This window comes from Thalassophryne amazonica, chromosome 20, assembly GCF_902500255.1.
Source record: "Thalassophryne amazonica chromosome 20, fThaAma1.1, whole genome shotgun sequence".
NCBI lineage: Eukaryota > Metazoa > Chordata > Actinopteri > Batrachoidiformes > Batrachoididae > Thalassophryne > Thalassophryne amazonica.
Genome location: NC_047122.1, coordinates 34,257,165 through 34,277,979, shown reverse-complemented (window position 1 = coordinate 34,277,979; position 20,815 = coordinate 34,257,165). Strand labels below are relative to the sequence as shown.

The following is a 20,815-nucleotide window of genomic DNA, read 5'->3' as shown; positions in this document are numbered from 1 at the left end:
GTTTCTCTTCTGTGTGAAGTTAATATCATTGTGAGCTCACATTATGTGCCGGTGCTGTTTGCAGTGCTTTTGATTGCAGTAGGACTTTGTGTACTTTGAAATATGGCAGAAAAATTACAAGTTGTCAAGGGTTGTTTTTTTTTTTTTTTTTTCCCTTAAAAATTGTTTGCAGCTTTTTCCTCAATGGAAACATGTTGTTTTTACAGTCTTTACCTCCAAGTCCACATAGAAGCAGCAAAAGAAACTTTTCCTCCCCCCTGCAAACAAAAATTTGAATGGGGTGGGGGGTTCCAGCAGTTAGATGTCCATCTGTCCGAGTCTTGAATGCAAATCCTTTCAAAACATTTGGTGGATTTCAGTGAAACTTGAAACCATATGAAGATGTGCATGAAAGGTTAATAATAGCTCTGACATTTTCAACAGGAATTTTTTTGTTAATGCAACATATTTGTTGATATTTCCACCCAGATTTCTACTTAATACCTGTGTGATGCTTTTGAATTTAAATGCAGAATTTAATTTTTCCTCCTGTGCATTTTCTCCTGTCAGCGGCCAGCTGCCAACAGAGTACATGCGAGGCAAACCTCTGTGCATGGAGCTCTATCCGCTCCTCTTCTCCTCCTGCAGGATCCCCGGTCCCAAACACGACTACGTAGCCCACCACGGACGCGCTCGCCACACGCCCACGCACATCACCGTGGTCAGGAACTATCAGGTGGGCTTTGTCAGCAGGACAGCAGGGGGTGATGTTTGCTTTAGATTGCTTTTTATATTTTCCCCTCACGTGTGCCTTGGGATCAGTTCTCATGTTGTTGGGATTTCAAGTTGTACAGCATTTCAGTTACGTCCAGACTTGTTTCTGGACGGTGCCAAAGAACCCTCAGTGTAATAATAGGAACCTTGCCTTTTCTTTCTTTTTAGATAAGTCAGGGGATGGATACATGAACATTTCCAAAACACTGTATGTGTCTTGGATGTCATCTCTGCCAAGTCATATTTAGGTGCATGGGCAGATTTTGTGCATCACTGCATCCATCCCACCACGGAACCGCCTCACGTCCTTGGGATTGGATGTCTTTGGTCTTTGTTTTTTCACTTGCATCAGTCCATAAGGAGTACAGACAGTAAGGTACTTTATGATCAATTTGTGCAGTAGGGAGTTCTCAAAAACTGAGTGACTATACAAGAAGGAGCCGAGTGAGGGAAGCCACCAAGACATCCAAAAAACACTGAAGGAATTACAGGCTTCTGTGGCTGGGATGAGAGAAATTATGGGTACTATGGGCACAAATTTTACACTAATAGCGTTGTTGTTACAGCTTCTGACAATAGGAGGAGTTACAAACAGGCAGAATTAAGGACACTTTTTTTTCCTGCTAGTTCTTCCAGCTGGACGTGTACAACAGCGATGGTTCGCGAATGACGGAGAGCCAGATCCATGGTCAGCTGCTGAGGATCAGGTCTCAGTCGTGGAAGACAGACAAAGAGCCCATGGGGATTCTGACCAGCGAGCACCGTCATACCTGGGGGGAGGCCTACAACCGCCTGCTGAGAGGTGAATCACGTAATGTCTGCAAAGTGGAAATCACATAGACAAAAATAAAAAATAACTACACCTGCAAGCAGCTATAAAAGGGGTCCAAGCCCCATCGGGCTTCATGTTTCATGTTTATCTCAAATAATGTTGGGAATATATGCAAAATCTTCTGATATATGCAAGATAGATTGACGGGATCGATTTGAAAGGTTTTACATATTTTACAATACCATGTCAAAATGGAAAAATAGAAATGGGCGTAGGCTATATCATAAGATTTGTCACACTCCAAAAGAATTTGTGGATGTGTGAACGTTGATTGTGTGATGTACTGTTTAGGAGTTCTGATCAAAAAAGTTAAGAAAATGCATTTTTCTTGATTATAGTTCAGCGCTGGTACTTGCGATTTGAGTAAAGTGGGACCAGATTCATTTCACAGACTAAAAGACTGACAGTTTATTTTTTTCAAACCGTGCTCAGACTTGGATCCACAACCTGGACGTGCACCTGTTAAATCAGACACAAAATGCTGGATTTTGACACTTTTCTGCTTTCTCTCCTTCGTCTGCCATCGTATTTTAATAGTTTTTGCAGTGCATAACGCTGATTATATTTCGCAATCACATACATTTGGGAGAAAAGTCTGTAACTTTACAACACGGAGTTGGAAAAAGATGAAATTATACAGTTTACCACTGAGGTGATGATTGTAGAAAGAAAAGCTTGTTGAGGGTCAAATTAATCCATAATAAAGCCTAATCCATGTTCTGAGTTGACGCTATTCTCTCAATTAAGGGACTATAGTGTTGGGTAGAGGGTTGTAAATTGTATTTGACTTCTTTCATGTGTGACTTATAATATGCACAAACAAGAAACACTTTTTCAAATCATCCTGAAGAATCCCTGGATTATTACAAATTTTCCCGAAAGATGTTATGGATTACTCTTTTGAAAGGTCTTATTTTGTGCTGGGGCGATCTAAAACCAGAAATTAATTGATTTTTTAAATCAGTGTTTAAACTAAACGGCATGCTTTGGACAATTAACAGTAATTTGAAATACAGACATAAAAGGCAGAAATCTTTTTTTTAATCAATAAAAGCATAAATGTAATATATTAACACTCAGAGAAGAAACCAACAGACCTTTACAATAATTTATTGGTAAGGGTGAAAAATGTCAGTTTTTGTGTGCGTGCATGTGTGTGTGTGTGGCAGCAAAGACAAGTTATTGCAAAAATAAGGTCTTGAATTTGATGTTGAATTTCTGTGTTTTGGTCTGTTTGCACTCTTTTTTGTGTGACTCAGATAAGCTGAACAAGGAATCGGTGCGGCTGATAGAGACGGGACTTTTCACCGTTTGTCTGGACTCTGCAGTTATGAAAATATCAGATGAGAAGTATGTGTGCACACATGCACACTCATTCTGTTCTCCCTCTTTTATTCTCCTCAGCATCACATAGTTTACACTCAGTTGTTTTTCTGATTAATGTATTTGTTGGATAAGCCTCTGTGTGTGTCTGCTCAGATATCGTTGTTCTCTTAACAGTCTTGAGTAACCGTATAGATTTGTCACTTCTTGCAAACGCATATTCTCATGCAGTTTGTATTTGAGAAATGCCTGGAACCTTGGAATGTCAAAGTACTAGTTTTGGAAACTTGTGATGAAGATTTTAGCATTTCAGTGGGTCACTTACGTTTGTTTCCAGGTATGCCAGCCGTAAAGCGGCTCAAGTGCTGCACGGGGGCGGGACCTTCTCCAATAGTGGTAACCGGTGGTTTGACAAAACTCTGCAGGTCAGTATTCAAGAACAGAATGGCTGATGCGGCTTTTGGGTTGGCTCTCGAGGCCTCATTGTATGTTTGTGTGTTTTATAGTTTGTGGTGGGTGAGGACGGCTCATGGGGTCTTTTATATGAACAAGCCACTGCGGAGGGTCCACCTGTAGCAACACTGCTGGATTACATCCTGGAGTACTGGTGAGATATCGGGTTACTGGAGACAAGGATAGATTGTGTTGGTAGTTTATTGTATTAAAATTGCTGGGTGTCACATTACCACTAAGCACCAAACAAACGCCTTCATGGTCACCACAGAAACTGATATGTCTCAGGAGCAGTGTTGCCACAGTTACTTTGAAAAACTAATCCAATTCTTGATTACTCCTTGAAAAGGTAACTTAGCTACTTTACTGATTGCTCAATTTTAAAAGTAACTAAGTTAGATTAGTAGTTACCTTATTACAACCCCAATTCCAGTGAAGTTGGGACGTTGTGTAAAATGTAAATAAAAACAGAATACAATGATTTGCAAATCATCTTCATCCTATATTCAATTGAATACACCACAAAGACAAGATATTTAATGTTCAAACTGATAAACTTTATTGTTTTTGTGCAAAATTTTGAAATGGATGCCTGCAACATGTTTCAAAAAAGTTGGGACAGTGGTATGTTTACTGCTGTGTTACATCACCTTTCCTTCTAACAACACTCAATAAGCATTTGGGAACTGAGGACACTAACTGTTGAAGCTTTGTAGGTGGAATTCTTTCCCATTCTTGCTTGATGTACGACTTCAGTTGTTCAACAGTCCGGGGTCTCCATTGTTGTATTTTGCGCTTCATAATGTGCCACACATTTTCAATGGGCGACAGGTCTGGACTGTAGGCAGGCCATTCTAGTACCCGCACTCTTTTACTACGAAGCCATGCTGTTGTAACACGTGCAGAATGTGGCTTGGCATTGTCTTGCTGAAATAAGCAGGGACGTCCCTGAAAAAGACATTGCTTGGATGGCAGCATGTGTTGCTCCAAAACCTGGATGTACCTTTCAGCATTGATGGTGCCGTCACAGATGTGTAAGTTGCCCATGACATGGGCACTAACACACCCTCATACCACCACAGATGCTGGCTTTTGAACTTTGCGCTGGTAACAATCTGGATGGTCTTTTTCCTCTTTTGTCCGGAGGACACGACGTCCATGATTTCCAAAACCAATTTGAAATGTGGACTCATCAGACCACAGCACACTTTTCCACTTTGCGTCTGTCCATTTCAAATGAGCTCGGGCCCAGAGAAGGTGGTGGGATTTCTGGATGTTGATGTATGACTTTCGCTTCGCATGGTAGAGTTTTCACTTGCACTTGTAGATGTAGCGATGAACTGTGTTAACTGACAATGGTTTTCTGAAGTGTTCCTGAGCCCACTGGGTAAGATCCTTTACACAATGATGTCAGGTTTTTAATGCAGTGCCACCTGAGGGATCGAAGGTCACGGGCATACAGTGTTGGTTTTCGATTTTGCCTCTTACAAGTAGAAAGTTCACCGGATTCTCTGAATCTTCTGATTATATTATGGACTGTAGATAATGGAATCCCTAAATTCCTTGCAATTGAGAAACGTTGTTGTTAAACTGTTGGACTTTTTTTTTTCACGCAGTTGTTCACAAAGTGGTGATCCTCGCTCTTTCTTTGCTTGTGAACAGCTGAACCTTTTTGGGGATGCTCCTTTTATACCCAATCATGACACTTACTTGTTTCCAATTAACCTGTTCACCTGTGGAATGTTCCAAACAGGTGTTCTTTAAGCATTCATCAACTTTCTCAGTCTTTTGTTATCCTGTCCCAGCTTTTTTGAAACGTTTTGCAGGCATCCAATTCATAATGAGCAAATATTTGCACAAAAACAATCAAGTTTATCAGTTTAAACATTAAATATCTTGTCTTTGTGGTGTATCCAACTGAATATAGATTGAAGAGGATTTGCAAATCATTGTATTCTGTTTTTATTTACATTTTACACAACATCCCAACTTCATTGGAATTGTGGTTGTACTATACTTTAATCTTAATAGACAGATTAGGGTCTGTTTACATTTTATTTATTCAAAGTTTTGTGTGGGATAAATACATGACCTCAGTCCAGACTAACACATGGAAAACACTCACAGAGCTGTAGACACTGAAATGTTACAGATTCCACACTGAGTTTCTGCCATCTGCAGAGGAGTTCTTATAAGAGTTCTGTGTCAGAAAGGGTGCGGGAATCATACTAAAGCACTCAAGGTTAATCCTCCCAGCCTCAACCTGATTTAGCCCGGGCAGGGCAGCAGAAGCAGTCTTTGTCTTTGTGGTGTATCCAATTGAATATAGATTGAAGAGGATTTGCAAATCATTGTATTCTGTTTTTATTTACATTTCACATAATGTCCCAACTTCATTGGAATTGGGGTTGTAATTATTTTTCAGCAGCTGCTGACAACGCCACCCTGCTACCTCAACATGAAAATGATTACCTGTTTTGCCAATACTCACTTCATAGTCACCTGTTCTTGACTTCAATGAACATAAATGTTTTATAAAAAATAAAATAAAGACATCTTTCTGGACCTCATATTTAACTGTTGACAGCACTGTAATGGTAAAACTTACCATTTCTAACCTACACTGTTTATAAATGTAACTTTTAAGTTCTTTATAACATTTTTCTAACATTTAAATTATTTTTAAACATTTTAGTTGTTGAAATTATTATTGTTACAAATGATATTAGTAGTAGTAATAGTATGGAAAAAATGCCTTCAAAAGTGGACCTTTAATCTAGGGCTGTTGCGGAGAGCCCTCCACACCTCCTTCCCATGTCGATTCGCCCCTGGCTTTCTGTTTGAGCAGAAGAATGGATAACATTTATTTATATTAACATTTATTTATGTCTTCCTCAAAAAGAGACTTTAGGGGCATTTGGGTGGGGAAAAAAGTTAATATTTGTTGGTAACGCATCAGAGTTTTGAAGAGTTTTAAAGAAAAAAAAATGCATAAAAATGTCTGCTCTGAGCATAGCTCTGAGCATCACCACGCTTTGGGTGACAACTGGTTTTTAACTCAGAGCTACTGCACAGCTGATAAAAAGCTCGCTGAAAGTCGGTGAAGTGGGCAATTCAGTCGAACCCCAACCTCCCCCTTGCTCACGGGCCGGTTTTAATGCTGTGATTGACCCAGAATACAAAAATAATAGTAATGTATAGTGACTTGGAGAACTTTCATCTGATTACTGATTTGGAAAGATTAGCGCATTAAATTACTTGTTACTGAAAAAGTGGTCAAATTAGAGTAACACGTTACTAAGTAATACGTTACCGGCATCACTGCTCAGGAGACAAATTAGCATTTGGGCAAAGCATTTGCAATGGTGAGTTGCACAGGTGTTGACAGTGTATTTTTGTTTTCGGTAGTTCCCTTCGTTCTCAGGCTGTAGTTATCTTGAGTTTACTTTTTAACATCTGCAAATGGGTATCAGCCTTTGCTGGGAATGTGCATCCTAGGAAGTCTGTCACCATGACAATCTGGCGTGTGAAGATCACGTTTGCCCACAAATGTGATCTTGCAAGTGGTTTGTTGGCATGTGTTGTCTGAAAAACCAACTGTAGCAGGCCTTAGGGCCCCTTCACACATAACACGACGTTGGGCGAAAGACAGAGAAACCGGAAGAAAATCTGCGAACCAAAAACAATATGGGGAACCGCGAAACATTCCACCTGCTGTTGAGAGGGACGCAGTGTTGGAATAGGCGTGCACGATACCGCGGCGATGGTTTCGTGCATGCTCGCATGAACAAAGTGTGAGCATGTGGAAAGTCACCCACACAGCAGCGGAGCAAAAAAATTTATAAAACACCACAATCTGTAATACTTAATTCCTGTTATAAAGAGAAGAGTTAGCTTCTGCCTAGACGTACACCAGGAAGTAATGAAATGACGTGGATTACTGGTCTCCCTTTTATGTTTTACATGAATTACCTGATGCGCTGGGCTCTCATCTCATGAAGAGCCAGCTCTCGTGTCATGAACCCATCAGTCGAGATGGGGTTTCAAGCGTGCAGTGATCCTCTGATGACCACGTTGCAAATGTGATATGTGTTTTAATTATTACAATGTGGGGAAATCCCGCAGTTACACGTGCCTCTGTGTGATTCTCATCATGGCGCGATATTCACCAGCGGTGTGGTCTGCTGAAGCGATATGTTTTAATTTATTTCCATGTGAGGACAGCATGCTGACGTCGGCGTTTCACGGGGTAGTTGTGTGATGTCACATTCTACTAGGCACTACAGGTGTTCCCCTGCTGTGCGTTGCGAGCAAAGATATCTGAACAGCTGCAGGACGCAGGCGGACACACCCCCTTGTCGCTGCTGTGGGGGAAAAAAAATAAAAACAACAAAAAAAACACAATTTATTGAATCCCTCTTATCTAGAGAACAATACAAGTATGACCCTTCTATTCCTCTGTAGATGACCCATGGTCATAGATGTACAGTCATGAAATTACATAAATGAAGCAGTACACTCTTATCATGGCCACATCTGTTGGCCCGGCGTGTCCGGCCCTACACGTGTGTGGGCCCGACTCGCATGTCCCGTGAGCGGCGCACCACAGGACACACACTGCGTCATATGGAACAGAGTTCACGCGGGTGACGTGACATTCCGATCGCCTGCTGTGTGTTCACATGATCTGACGTTCTGTTTCACCTGGAACAACCTGCCAATGTGCACGCTGTACGCTCCCTCCAGCCAGTCGCAAAAGCCACGTGAAGACAGCAAACACACACGCATGTCACGTGTGTGTAGGTTGTAAGGTCATATCCTTCAAAACACGGCATGTGTTCCCGAGCTGTGACATCCAGGACCAGAGATTCTGTGTCATGTGGTCATTAATTTTAGTTATTTGTTATGTAATTGTGTATGTAGTTATTATTGTACTTATTGATGTACCTGTCCTGCCTGTGGTCTCTGTGTTTTTGATGTGATACGTCGTGTGCACTGACCAGTCATTTCCAGCTGTCAGTGAGTCTGTGGCCGGCCATCAGCTGGGAGTCGGCTTGCCGTGCTGTGTGCGCTCAGACGTGGCTGGCCGCTCCCCACCTGTACATACATATCAGCATTTCATACAAATGTGCCCCCGCACGCCACATGTGTTGCGGGCGAGGGCTGGGGGAGCGCAAAAGGCACGCACGCCACATGTGTTGCGGGGGGTGGGAGACACGCACGCCACGTGCGTTGCGGGGGGCGGGAGCGGGATGCACAAAAGACATGCATGCCACATGTGTTGCTCGGGGGGGTGAGGCACAACACGCGCGCCACGTGTTGCGGGCAGAGCCGACACTGGCACACCATGTGTGTTGCTTGTCGATGCCACACTCGTGGGGCACTTAAGACAGATTTCACAGCCAGTTCGAAAGTAGTCGCCCACACTCTGTTGTCATGCTGACTGCGTGAATGGCACCACATTTCCTAAGTGCTCCGCGAGTGGTAGTGGATTTTTGTGTGTGACACCTGGAATTTGGCCAACACCTGCTGAGAGAGGGATCGAATGGGCACCCTCTGTCTTTTGGCCGCCGATGTGCGCGAATGGTTGTAGGGACAGGCGTATGAGACATGCAATTCCTCCTTCGTGCTCTAGTCGGCTTCAATCGTGTTACGTGTGAAGGTTCCTTTAATTTAAGCACAAGGTTGATGCATCCCGAAAACCTGCCGGTGATTTCACAGTATGTATGAGAACATGATGGGCTCTGTGGAAATGCAGGGAAGGGCAATGACTTCGGAGTGCGGGACTCACACATGTGCTACACGTGCACATGTGACTGGTCCAACTGTCAAAACAAGGAATAAAAAAGCTCTGATTTGAACACACACAGAGTGAGCGTTTCTTCATTCTTTGTACAGGACATATTGCAGCGCTTCATTGTTCCAAAGAAAATAGTTGTTGGCTGCTTTATTAATCTTTCAGATGTCACTGATGGCACGTTTAAGTAGTATGACAGAATGAATGGTGTTTGCATATGCAAATGACAGAATGAATGGTGTTTGCGTATGCAAATGAACTCTTCAGATCAGAAAGAAAATGTACCTGCTTCAGTAAGTAAAGTGTCTTCCTGTTTCCATAAGCTGTTGCATCCCTTGTGATGTATTTATGTTATAGCCACTGGCAACGCTCCTGAGTTAATTTTGGACTCGGACATCCTGTTAAACACACTGTTAGTTTGTCTGTCTCCTTTTTAAAGCTAAGCTGTGATTAATCTCTAAACATGTTCAGTATCTTACATCCTCATATGTGACTTTTTGTTTTTCACGATTACAGCAAGAAGCCCGACCCAAAGAGAGCACCACTGGTCCCCCTGCCGATGCCCAAGAAGCTTTACTTTCACATAGACAGAGAGATCAAGATTGACATAGAGCATGCCAAGCAGAACCTCGACATGTAAGTGCTCATAGTGAACAGGGTGGAGTTTTTGTGCAGAAAAGACATCAAGATGAAAAGAGAATCAAACTCGGTGCTCAGTGGAAGCGAAATGTGTGATTTGGCAAAACAGAATTTTTTTTCAATTTATTGTCATTTATATAGCGCCAAATCACAACAGAGCTGCCTCAAGGTGCTTCACACAAGTAAGGTCTAACCTTACCAACCCCCAGAGCAACAGTGGTAAGGAAAAACTCCCTCTGAGGAAGAAACCTCAAGTAGACCAGAGTCAAAGGGGTGACCCTCTGCTTGGGCCATGCTACAAACATAAATTACAGAACAATTCACTAAACGAATATACAAGAAAGGCTGTTGGTGCACAGGACAGGAGGGTCTCCAGCACAAATACCACACCCATCTCTGGATGGAGCTGCACCTTAAACAGAGAGGAAAAAACAGAATCAGGCATCAGAAAGACAGGAAATACAGTATAATTTGTCAGCATTAAACAACAAGAAAACTTGAACATAACCACTGTTAATCAATGAGAAATTAGCTGATTGTTTCTCTTATTTAGTACATTTATATGCTGAAACGGCCTCTCTCTGTCACGCAGGCCACATTCACACCGTACCTCACCCGACCATCTTCCCCACTTTCTTTAGCAGCTAAATTCATGTTAAATCCTTTCAGCAGGGTTGTGTATCAGTGTGACTGCTATTTGAGTTTCCAAAAGTAACTCCTGTGTAACAATCAGAGAGTGACTGTTCACTTGATTACTAGCTGTAAAGGCTGCCTCCCAATGAGGACTACACCTGCTTCTAATCCACCATCAATTCAGCATCCGCTAACCATCCAGCAGATGGCAGACACGTCCATAGGATTTTACATGAGCAAAGCAGTGTTGCCTTTTGTGTTGATTTGGTGTATCAACGTTTATCGGTTCACAATGAGTTTGTCCTCATTGTATGCCCGTTTAATTTGTAAACGTGCAAAATGATAGTTTATTGTTTTTGAGATATGTTAAAGCCTGGAGAGGATGTGCCCATTCATCTAGTCACTCACTGCATTTTACTGGTTACATACCTCAGCATTTCTAAAGCGCATTTCAGAATTTTCTGCACTTGGAAAGGCTGTAAAAATGTCCTAATGTGTTGCACAGCCAATGGAGACCAAGATGAATATTTTCTGCAGATTGATCAACGACCTTGATGTGAACGTGTTCAACTTCAAAACTTTTGGTAAGGACCTGCCCAAGCAGCACAAACTGAGTCCAAACTCCTTCATCCAGGTCGCCCTGCAGCTGGCCTATTACAGGTCAGGACACTAATATGACACACACACACACACACACACACACAAAATTGTTTATGTTTGCATAAGAAGAACAAAAACAGTCCAGCGTTGAATGCTGTCATGCGTTTGTTGTCATCAGTGTTTGTTGTGTAATGCACACCTGACGTTATGTGTAATTTAACTCACCTAACTCCAAGTCACTTAGTGTTTTTCTTATTTGTTATTAAATTATTAAATTGTCCCAGTTAACTACACCAAGTCCTGGAGAAACTGCATTTCCTTCTGCCTGTAAGGGTCGAGTGACAATAAAGTGAGTCTGAGTTCAGAAATCATCAATATTAACACAAAAAGTACTTACGAGATGAAATGGGTAGAACACACATAGCAGTGACCAGACTTGGGACTCCATCGTTTCTTTTTGTTGGTACTCCCATTGGTGTTTACAGCGGCCCTGTTGATTGCAGCGAGCCATTTCTCACGCCTGTATTTCTCAGGTGGTATAATATAGAACTGCTAGAATAGAATATATCTAGCCGTTTGGGATAACTCTTGGTTGGCTGTACAACCTGGAACACAGCTTTTGGGCATTTTCGTGCTGCTTTCAATGTTACCGAAGTCGCTTAATTCCCACAAACTAAGATGGCAGCTCGCTTCCGGCTAGGAAGTTCCCAGATGTCCAACTGCGAGAATGGGGAAAACACAAATCTGAAGCTATTGTGCTTTCTTACATATTCTCTAGGTCGGTCATCCAGGCATTTAACCTCTAGGGGTGTGTTTTGTCAGTGAAAACATCGCTGAACTCAATACAAATGCATGTAATTTGGTCAGAGGGGTCAGACTTGTCAATAAATTTTTTTAATGTACAGTGATTCATTTCAGGTCAGAACAGCATACAGCCCAAGCGTGTTTTCACCAAGCAGCCAGTCACGGAAGTACAAAATCTCACCTTCGGATTGGCCACTCCGCCGATGTGACGTGGCGTCGACCTCGAGAATTCCTCAACTTCCAACAACATTCCTTTAGTGTTAGTGTTGCATTCACATGAAGGTTTTAAAATACAGATTTTATTTTCTCTGTCTGTTAAATTTAGAAGGGCTGCAAGTTTTGTGCTGCAGCTAATTTGGAGCCATTAACACAAGAATATGTAATATGACTACTACAACAAATATTTAATATTATTTATTATTATTAACTAGGTAGCAGCCTGACATTCTACAATGAGCACATATTAGCAAAATACATTATTTGTTTGCTAAAAACCCTAACAGGTTTATTTATGAGCCAGCTGCATGCTAATTTAGCTCGCTAGTATGGCCACCAATCAATCAATTTTTTTATATAGCGCCAAATCACAACAAACAGTTGCCCCAAGGCGCTTTATATTGTAAGGCAAGGCCATACAATAATTATGTAAAACCCCAACGGTCAAAACGACCCCCTGTGAGCAAGCACTTGGCTACAGTGGGAAGGAAAAACTCCCTTTTAACAGGAAGAAACCTCCAGCAGAACCAGGCTCAGGGAGGGGCAGTCTTCTGCTGGGACTGGTTGGGGCTGAGGGAGAGAACCAGGAAAAAGACATGCTGTGGAGGGGAGCAGAGATCGATCACTAATGATTAAATGCAGAGTGGTGCATACAGAGCAAAAAGAGAAAGAAACAGTGCATCATGGGAGCCCCCTCAGCAGTCTACGTCTATAGCAGCATAACCAAGGGATGGTTTAGGGTCACCTGATCCAGCCCTAACTATAAGCTTTAGCAAAAAGGAAAGTTTTAAGCCTAATCTTAAAAGTAGAGAGGGTGTCTGTCTCCCTGATCTGAATTGGGAGCTGGTTCCACAGGAGAGGAGCCTGAAAGCTGACCCTAGGAACTACAAGTAAGCCTGCAGTCTGAGAGCGAAGCGCTCTATTGGGGTGATATGGTACTACGAGGTCCCTAAGATAAGATGGGACCTGATTATTCAAAACCTTATAAGTAAGAAGAAGAATTTTAAATTCTATTCTAGAATTAACAGGAAGCCAATGAAGAGAGGCCAATATGGGTGAGATATGCTCTGTCCTTCTAGTCCCCGTCAGTACTCTAGCTGCAGCATTTTGAATTAACTGAAGGCTTTTTAGGGAACTTTTAGGACAACCTGATAATAATGAATTACAATAGTCCAGCCTAGAGGAAATAAATGCATGAATTAGTTTTTCAGCATCACTCTGAGACAAGACCTTTCTGATTTTAGAGATATTGCGTAAATGCAAAAAAGCAGTCCTACATATTTGTTTAATATGCGCTTTGAATGACATATCCTGATCAAAAATGACTCCAAGATTTCTCACAGTATTACTAGAGGTCAGGGTAATGCCATCCAGAGTAAGGATCTGGTTAGACACCAAGCATATAACAAATGAACAATTACCAGGGTTGCCACCTCTCACGCATCTGGCGTGAAGTCACAATTTCAGCATCAATCTCACGCTCTCATCCACAAGTAAGAAATGTCATGCCAAAATAAAAATTTCTCCCATTAATTTTCTGTTGATGATTAGATTAGACCACGGTGCATTGTTTCTTAATGATAGGAGTTTAAGGGGCACACCCGAAACAGCTGTTAACATCTGCTTACAGTGTTCTGACTGCAGTATTTTCTGATTGTTGATTGACTGAAAACCTTGCACCGGATACCTCAGCTGTACATGAAGAGTTTAGAGAAAGTTCGAGCATAGCTTCAGAGCTTGGTTCTGAGTCTGCCACTGATGCGTGATAGAAAGTTTTGTATGATAAAGTAAGCCGATAAATAGCCTAACAAATTGAATAATCTATTGTCTAATAAAATTGGGTCCCTTGTCACTACAGATATAGCCTAATCAGTCTAATTGTGTGTTGAGACAGTAGGCTACAGACTTAAACTAGTTGCCAACTGGGTAATTGAAAGGACATGTCGTACATTATTTAATGTCCTGGTTAGCAAATATGCATGATTGTAAGTCTATTTGTGCACATGTGCTGAAAACGTGTGGTCGCTGATGATTTTATTGATAATTATCAGCGGCGGAGAAACCGAAGCATTTTGAACTACTGAAGCAGTTGTGTTGAAATGGTTCAGTGTTTGAAGTATCTGATATAATTAAATATGGCGACATCTGCTGGCCAATCTTTAACATAGCACCATCCTCTACCACTCTCCACTGCTCAGTGGTCTCTCTGAGCCGAACCACTATTAATATTTTTAATATTCTGTGCACATCCGCGCTCTTACCTCATCAGAGAGATCACTACACCTAAAGTAATCCCACAACAAAAAGTGTATTTTGATTTAAAAATATATAAATATATCAAATATAGCAAGGAATAAGTCCAGAAAATATTTTCTGAGGCACAAAATGAATAATTTCAGCACTCATGAAGAAGCAGAATTAAATTTTACTGGGCCTCACGTTTATGTTCCGTTGTCACTCATCCATCCACGACTGGCACATTCAGAGTGGAGCAGTGTGTACTTCCCCTCTTCCCCTGATGCATGCGTGTGGCTTCACGCCATGTTGGATGTCTTCTTGTTTACATCCGTGAAACCTCGCAAGTAGTCTGGGAGCCTTCCCTCAAGCCCATATTGCAGCGATGACTTGGTACAGTCAGTGCTGCCCGCAGTGTGACACAGCACTTGCCATCATAAAATACTGTATGTAATAGATATATAAATTGTGAAATGTTTGTGCAACTAGTGGCTGATATGACCATAGTTGTACAAAATGAAGGGGATTTGGGGGCTTCAAAGGTTTTTATTTAAAAACAAGATCATTTCAGTGGTGTTAGGTTTGAGTCTGTGCTTCTTCTCTCCAGTTGTGGAGAAGACCCTGTCACACAGCACAGAAGTTGGTGTCATATGAAGACCAGTTTTGTCCAGTTTGTAAAGAGTTGGATAAACAACTGCCTCCATCCTTCCTATCTCTCCTTGTAAATTCACTTCAGAAAATGGTTCTGGAGAGCATTAGCATGGCTAAAACCCTTCAGCTTGAGGATGAAATAATGTAATAAATAAATAATGTATGATTATGCGCTAATATGACTGCTGCTGCCACGAGCTACCATGGAAAGCACTGTAGTGCGTATCCCATGGATAGTTAATTAGCATGTAGCATTTCCATAACCACTAATAAATTAACAATTATATGAAGGGGGGCATTTGGACTATTTCGTGTTGTGTTACAATTGACTGCAAAGTCTCTCTATCAATTTTTAGCAGTTTATACTTGGTTAGGTATGAATTTTATAAAATCTGATAAAAGCCCATGTCACAGTGGCGTATTCATAGAGCTGCTCATTGCAGCGTTGTGTTTCATTTAAATATGCCCGAAATACGCGTGTGTGCAGCCTTTAACAGTGTTCGTTCATACTTGCAGCTGCGTGTGTTTATGTTTTAATATGTGCACACAGTCGCGTGTGACATGCCGCACCAGTTTCAGTGCTATTTTCTGCCTCTGTGGAAGTGCGCTCTGTTCTCTACTGCAAGGTGTGGTGCGGCTCAAAAACAGAGTCATTTAACATTATTATTATTATTTTATTCATTTTTTTATGCAGCGAGTGCATATTTATTTTAGAGTCACAGCTCTTTTCAGCTTTGATCAGACTGATCGTTCAGGGCGTTTGAGCGCACCGACATGCAGCGAGTGCGAGTTTATTTTAAAGAGTCACAGCTCTGATTAGACACACAGAGAGAGAGAGCACGCGTGCGAGAGAGCGCTTTTATGAAACGATGCCACACAGTGAAACAGTCCTCATAATAAGTCCAGTATGATAAAGTGAAGCAATGATCTTACAGTATTTATAGCTCCAGAAGAACAACAGGGAGATGTAAAGTGGCGCACAGAAGCGTGTTGAAGAGTGGGCGGGCTCACAATAGCGGACAGTAGCACGGTGCTGCGTGTACTCGTGTGAAGGCTCCATGCTGTTCTGTACGCCGAAGAAAATTAAATATGTTTAATTTCTTCCATCCTGTGCGCGTACCCCTCAACATACTGCTGCGTATTGAGAAAAAACTTGTGAAGTGGGCGGAGAGCTGCTCATTACAGCGTAGACGATGCGCTGTAATGAGCAGCTCTACGAATACGCCACTGTGACAGGGCTTTTGTATCATAGGTAGCTAATGTGCTAGCTGAGGCAATTTTGAACAGTGTTTACTTTGCTAAATACTTCAGAGTTCAACTGTGCAACTTCTTCTATTTAAATTGTATTTAAAGGTTAAGCAGTATTTTAGAGAAGTGTTACTTAGACATGGAAGTGAAAATTTGTGAAGACGAATGTACAAATGTGAATAAATATGTCCATAATTTGTGATCAGTTTATCACTTCTGGAAATTGTGCTTATGAAAACCATGTATATCACTATTAAAAATTAAAACTTTTCATACACCAAATTGACAAATAATTTTACTGAGGTTAATTTTGGAAACATTGTTTTTGTGTAATTCACGTTACATGAAATTTTGTCTCAAAGTTACTGTGAAATGTCAAGTGACATTTCACTGGTGAGTGAGTTTACTTTAGTTGTACTGGCCCCATTGTTGCCAAATTTGGTATATGCATTATGCCTGGTGAGGCCAAGGAGCCAATTTGGGCTCAAAAGGTCAAATGTCAAGGTTATTGCGGCATACTCTGTAAAACCCTTGAGGTCTAACTTCTTTCCTACTACCAGCTTGTCTCCAAACATGGTATGTCTGTTAGGCATGGTGACCTCAAGTATCCTATTGATTTTGGGGGCTCAGAGGTCATACTCACTGACCTGTACTTTGTAAAAGCCGTCTGTACAAGAGTGTCACTTGTCAGTGGGCAGCTTATTAACGTTTGCCCAGGGCGTGGCTTATCGCCCTCTGTGTGCTTGTTCACATCATTGTCATTTCATTACTTGTAGAGTTCACCATGAGGTGTGCCCTGCCTGTGACATTGCTTCCCAACGGATGTTTCGAGGCGGACGCACGGAATACATCCGCTCGCCGAGGATTCAGACTCTCAAGTTCGTATTGGCATTCGATGATCCATCTGTTTCGGTGAGACACACAAGTTTCTGGCGAATCGTTTGTGATTAATAGGAATGAATGTGTCTCACTTGATTTCAGGTAAATTAATGTTATTTTGTGCTGTACGTGTGTTTTGTGTGCTGCAGCGGGAAGTCAAACTCCAACTGTTCCGAGAAGCTGTAGACACCTACAGTGCTTTGACAGCTAAGGTGAATTACCATCTTTTAAGAATCACAAAATACTTTTCTTCTTGCTCTGCCTTTCCACTATCACACATCTCTGCTGCGTCCAGGTTCTTGAAGGGCACGGTATTGACCGCCACTTGCTGGGACTTAAGCTCCAAGCCATCGAGGAGGGACTGAGCATTCCCAAGATCTTCATGGATACAGCTTATGGCCTGGCAACTCACTTAAAAATGCGAACAGGACAGGTGTGTTTGTTGATTAAATACCTTTACTTCGCTGTACTGTATCCCAAGAGGAAGTGGGACTTTTTTATTGTTTATTTTTAAATGATGATGTACTTATGAGAGGGATTTTTTTTTATCAGTTAAAGTGTGTGATGTCCTCTTAGTGTTGGACATTTATGACCTTTCATGCATTTTGGGAGTTACCACTAAACAAGTTGTTCTTCTTTTCTATAAATCATTGAAATTCAACACATTTGTGCCTCTGGATGTTGCTGTAAAGTCACCAGCTCATTTGGCCATAACTGTGTCCTCGATACTTTTAACACACCATGACTTTATAGCCTGTAAATCCGTGTCACGTGTGTTTTTGTGAAATTGCATTATTATAGTCAGTCCACCTGCTGTATGCTTATTTTGCTTTTTAATGTGATGATTCACTCATTTGTTTGTTTCATTTATTAATAGCTGTACCTAAAAGTTGTTGCTGTGGCATATCACAAAATTACACCTTAAATTTTATTGCTGGTGGTAGGGAGGGAGGGGATTTCATTGCCAATCTAGTGAGTTCACTCTGAGGTTTTGCAGACTGCATGAAAGACGAAACACATGTGCAAGTCTTAGTGTTCGTGCTGTATTTGATGGAAACTGGGAAACCATGCAAAAACATTGTAACTGCAAACCAAGCAATAGCGTTGGAACCGCAAACCAAGCAAAAAACGTTGGAACCGCAAACCAAGCAACAAACGTTGGAACTACCAAAAACGTTGTAACTGCAACCCAAGCAAAAACATTGTATCTGTTACTAATGTTCATGTTGAATCGTTCCAGGTTCCTGCAAACACGGACAGCGTGATGTGTTTTGGACCCCTTGTTCCAGATGGTTATGCCATATGTTACAACCCCCAGTCTGACCATGTCCACTTTTCGATAACGGCCTTCAACTGCTGTGAGGAGACGCATGCAGAAACGCTGGCCCTGACGCTGAAGAACACCCTGTGCGACTTAAAGGATTTGCTGCAGCCTACCGTGTAGAACTGCTGCAACAAGTCTCCCCACAAGAACAAACAATAATAGCATTTTATTTTCTTAAACCTGATTTTTTTTTTTTCTCTTCAGTGTAGATCCTTCCAAGGAGGCTTGGTGTTTTTTGAGGGTGTTTTGGGGGCGAGGGGGGTGAATGCTTTCCTCTGCTTGGCATTGGTGACGCTTCACTATAGCAGGTCATTTTGATAGAGCATTTATGACTGAAGTCATTGGCTCTGAGGTGCTAACGCTTTGATGAGCTCTAAAATCATTTAAAAAATAATAAATTCTGTCCGATCAAAAGCTCATTTGCTGCTGCGGGGCCGTGGAGGCCCGTCTTCTGAAAGCCGATCTCACACTCCAGCATTAATCACAAGTCAAAGCAGTTCTGTGTAAACTGCACTCTTTTTACACCAGCTCCTCGACCCTTCGCTCTTTCAAGTTTTGCAAAAGTTGTTCAACCCATTTTTTGGTAAATTGTCACCAATCTGTATGAAAAGGACCAAATGCCACCATGCAGATATTACTATCAGTGCAGGTGCAAAGAAGGGTTCTTTTTCTTTTTTCTTTTTTTTTTTTTGGTGAGGTGTCTTTGCTCCTTCGGTGAGGAGTGCTGCCGGCGACTTGCAGGACTGTTTAATAAAACCTGTTTGTTTATATGCTGCGTTGGTGCACTTGTCTTCTTCACCCTTGAGGGTTAAAATTGTGTTTGCAGTCAAGTTGGTTTCCACAAAAAGCTCTTTGTTAAATCACTTTGAATGTACAGATTTGGTTTTGGGTGAAAGTTAAGCCCCCCTGACACGAGTATGTCTTTGATTCACGCAGTACCCGCACATCGTCGTGACAACCCCATCCGCTGTGTTCACAGCTGGACGCCGTTCTGTGTTCTACCGGCTGCCACGCGCTCTGCGCTGGACGCTGTGTATATAAAATAATTATTTTGTGTCAGATTAATCATTTTTTTTCTGCAAATTGACCGTTGAAAACGGCTGTAATCACTTCCTGAATCACAGAGGACCACTCTAGCTTCAGTCATTCGTGCATGCACACGTGCATCTAACAAGCTGCAGAAAGCATTTTGAGCCGTCTAAAAAAGCAATTATTTGTCATGTTTACATTGCCATGGCTTGGTAAAACAGTTGTGTGTTCTTTCCTTCTTGTGTGCCGCTGTTAAACTATGTTTATGACAGATTTAACTTGTTATAATGGTTCAGACAAGCGGCGCTCTGATGCGATCCGCTTGACGTCACCACTCGCTCTGTTCACTTCTTTATTCCACTTGACAAGCTGCACATTGTGTTGGCGATTAGATCTCACCACGTAGCACGATATTTATGTGTGAAAGATTTTTTTTTTAACATTTCAAAATTCTCTGTTCGCAATAGCATGCACCCCTCTCGCGTCTTGTCTGCACCAGTTAAAGATGAGTTTACTCTCCAGCACAACACAGCTCATGCTAGTGTGTGAGTCAAAAGGGCCTGTCACAGTGGCGTATTCGTAGAGCTGCTCATTACAGCGTATCATCTACGCTGTAATGAGCTGCTCTCCACCCACTTCATGAGTTTTTTCTCAATACGCAGCAGTATGTTGAGGGCTACGTGCGTAGGATGGAAGAAATTAAACCAGTTTAATTTTCTTCAGCGTACAGCACAGCATGGAATCTTCACGCGAGTACACGCAGCGCCGTGCTACTGTCTGCTATTGTGAGCCCGCGCTTCAACACGGTACTGTGCGCCACTTCACATCTCCCTGTTGTTCTTCTGGAGCTATAAATACTGCAAGATCGTTGCTTCACTTTATCATACTGGACTAATTATATGAGGATTGTTTCACTGTGTCGCATCGTTTCATAAAAGTGCTTTCTCGCGCGCACGCACTCTCTCTCTCTCTGTTACAGAGAGAGAGCGAGGTTTTATTTTGAGGAGTCTGAGTCTCCTTAAAATAAAACCTCTGTCTCTCTCTCTTCTCTCTCTCTGTGTGTGTGTGTCTAATCAGAGCTGTGACTTTAAAATAAATGCGCACTCGCTGCATGTTGGTGCGATCATCAAACGCCCTGATCAATCAGTCTGATTAAAGCTAAAAAGAGCTGTGACTCTAAAATAAACGCGCACTCTGCATAAAAAAAATAGTAATAATAATGTTAAATGACTGTTTTTGAGCCACACCACACCATGCAGTAGAGAACAGAGTGCACTTCCACAGAGGCAGAAAATAGCACTGAAACTGGTGCGGCATGGCACACGTGACTGTGTGCACACATTAAAACGTGAACACACGCAGCTGCAAGTATGAATGAACACTGTTAAAGGCTGAATAC

General features: G+C 41.8%; 1 protein-coding gene across 1 annotated transcript in view; it reads left to right on the top strand.

Moving 5' to 3' along the window:
• The window catches only part of cratb (carnitine O-acetyltransferase b), a 30,047-nt gene extending 10,888 nt beyond the window's left edge, over positions 1–19,159 (top strand). Inside the window, exons 5-15 of the mRNA XM_034160837.1 lie at positions 550–715; positions 1,381–1,555; positions 2,845–2,935; positions 3,246–3,333; positions 3,415–3,515; positions 9,675–9,794; positions 10,968–11,090; positions 16,961–17,096; positions 17,213–17,275; positions 17,359–17,496; positions 18,304–19,159. Coding sequence (XP_034016728.1) covers positions 550–715; positions 1,381–1,555; positions 2,845–2,935; positions 3,246–3,333; positions 3,415–3,515; positions 9,675–9,794; positions 10,968–11,090; positions 16,961–17,096; positions 17,213–17,275; positions 17,359–17,496; positions 18,304–18,507 — 1,405 coding nt within the window. The 3' untranslated portion in view covers positions 18,508–19,159. The remainder of the gene's footprint in view (positions 1–549; positions 716–1,380; positions 1,556–2,844; positions 2,936–3,245; positions 3,334–3,414; positions 3,516–9,674; positions 9,795–10,967; positions 11,091–16,960; positions 17,097–17,212; positions 17,276–17,358; positions 17,497–18,303) is intronic.
• The last annotated feature ends 1,656 nt before the right edge of the window (positions 19,160–20,815 follow it).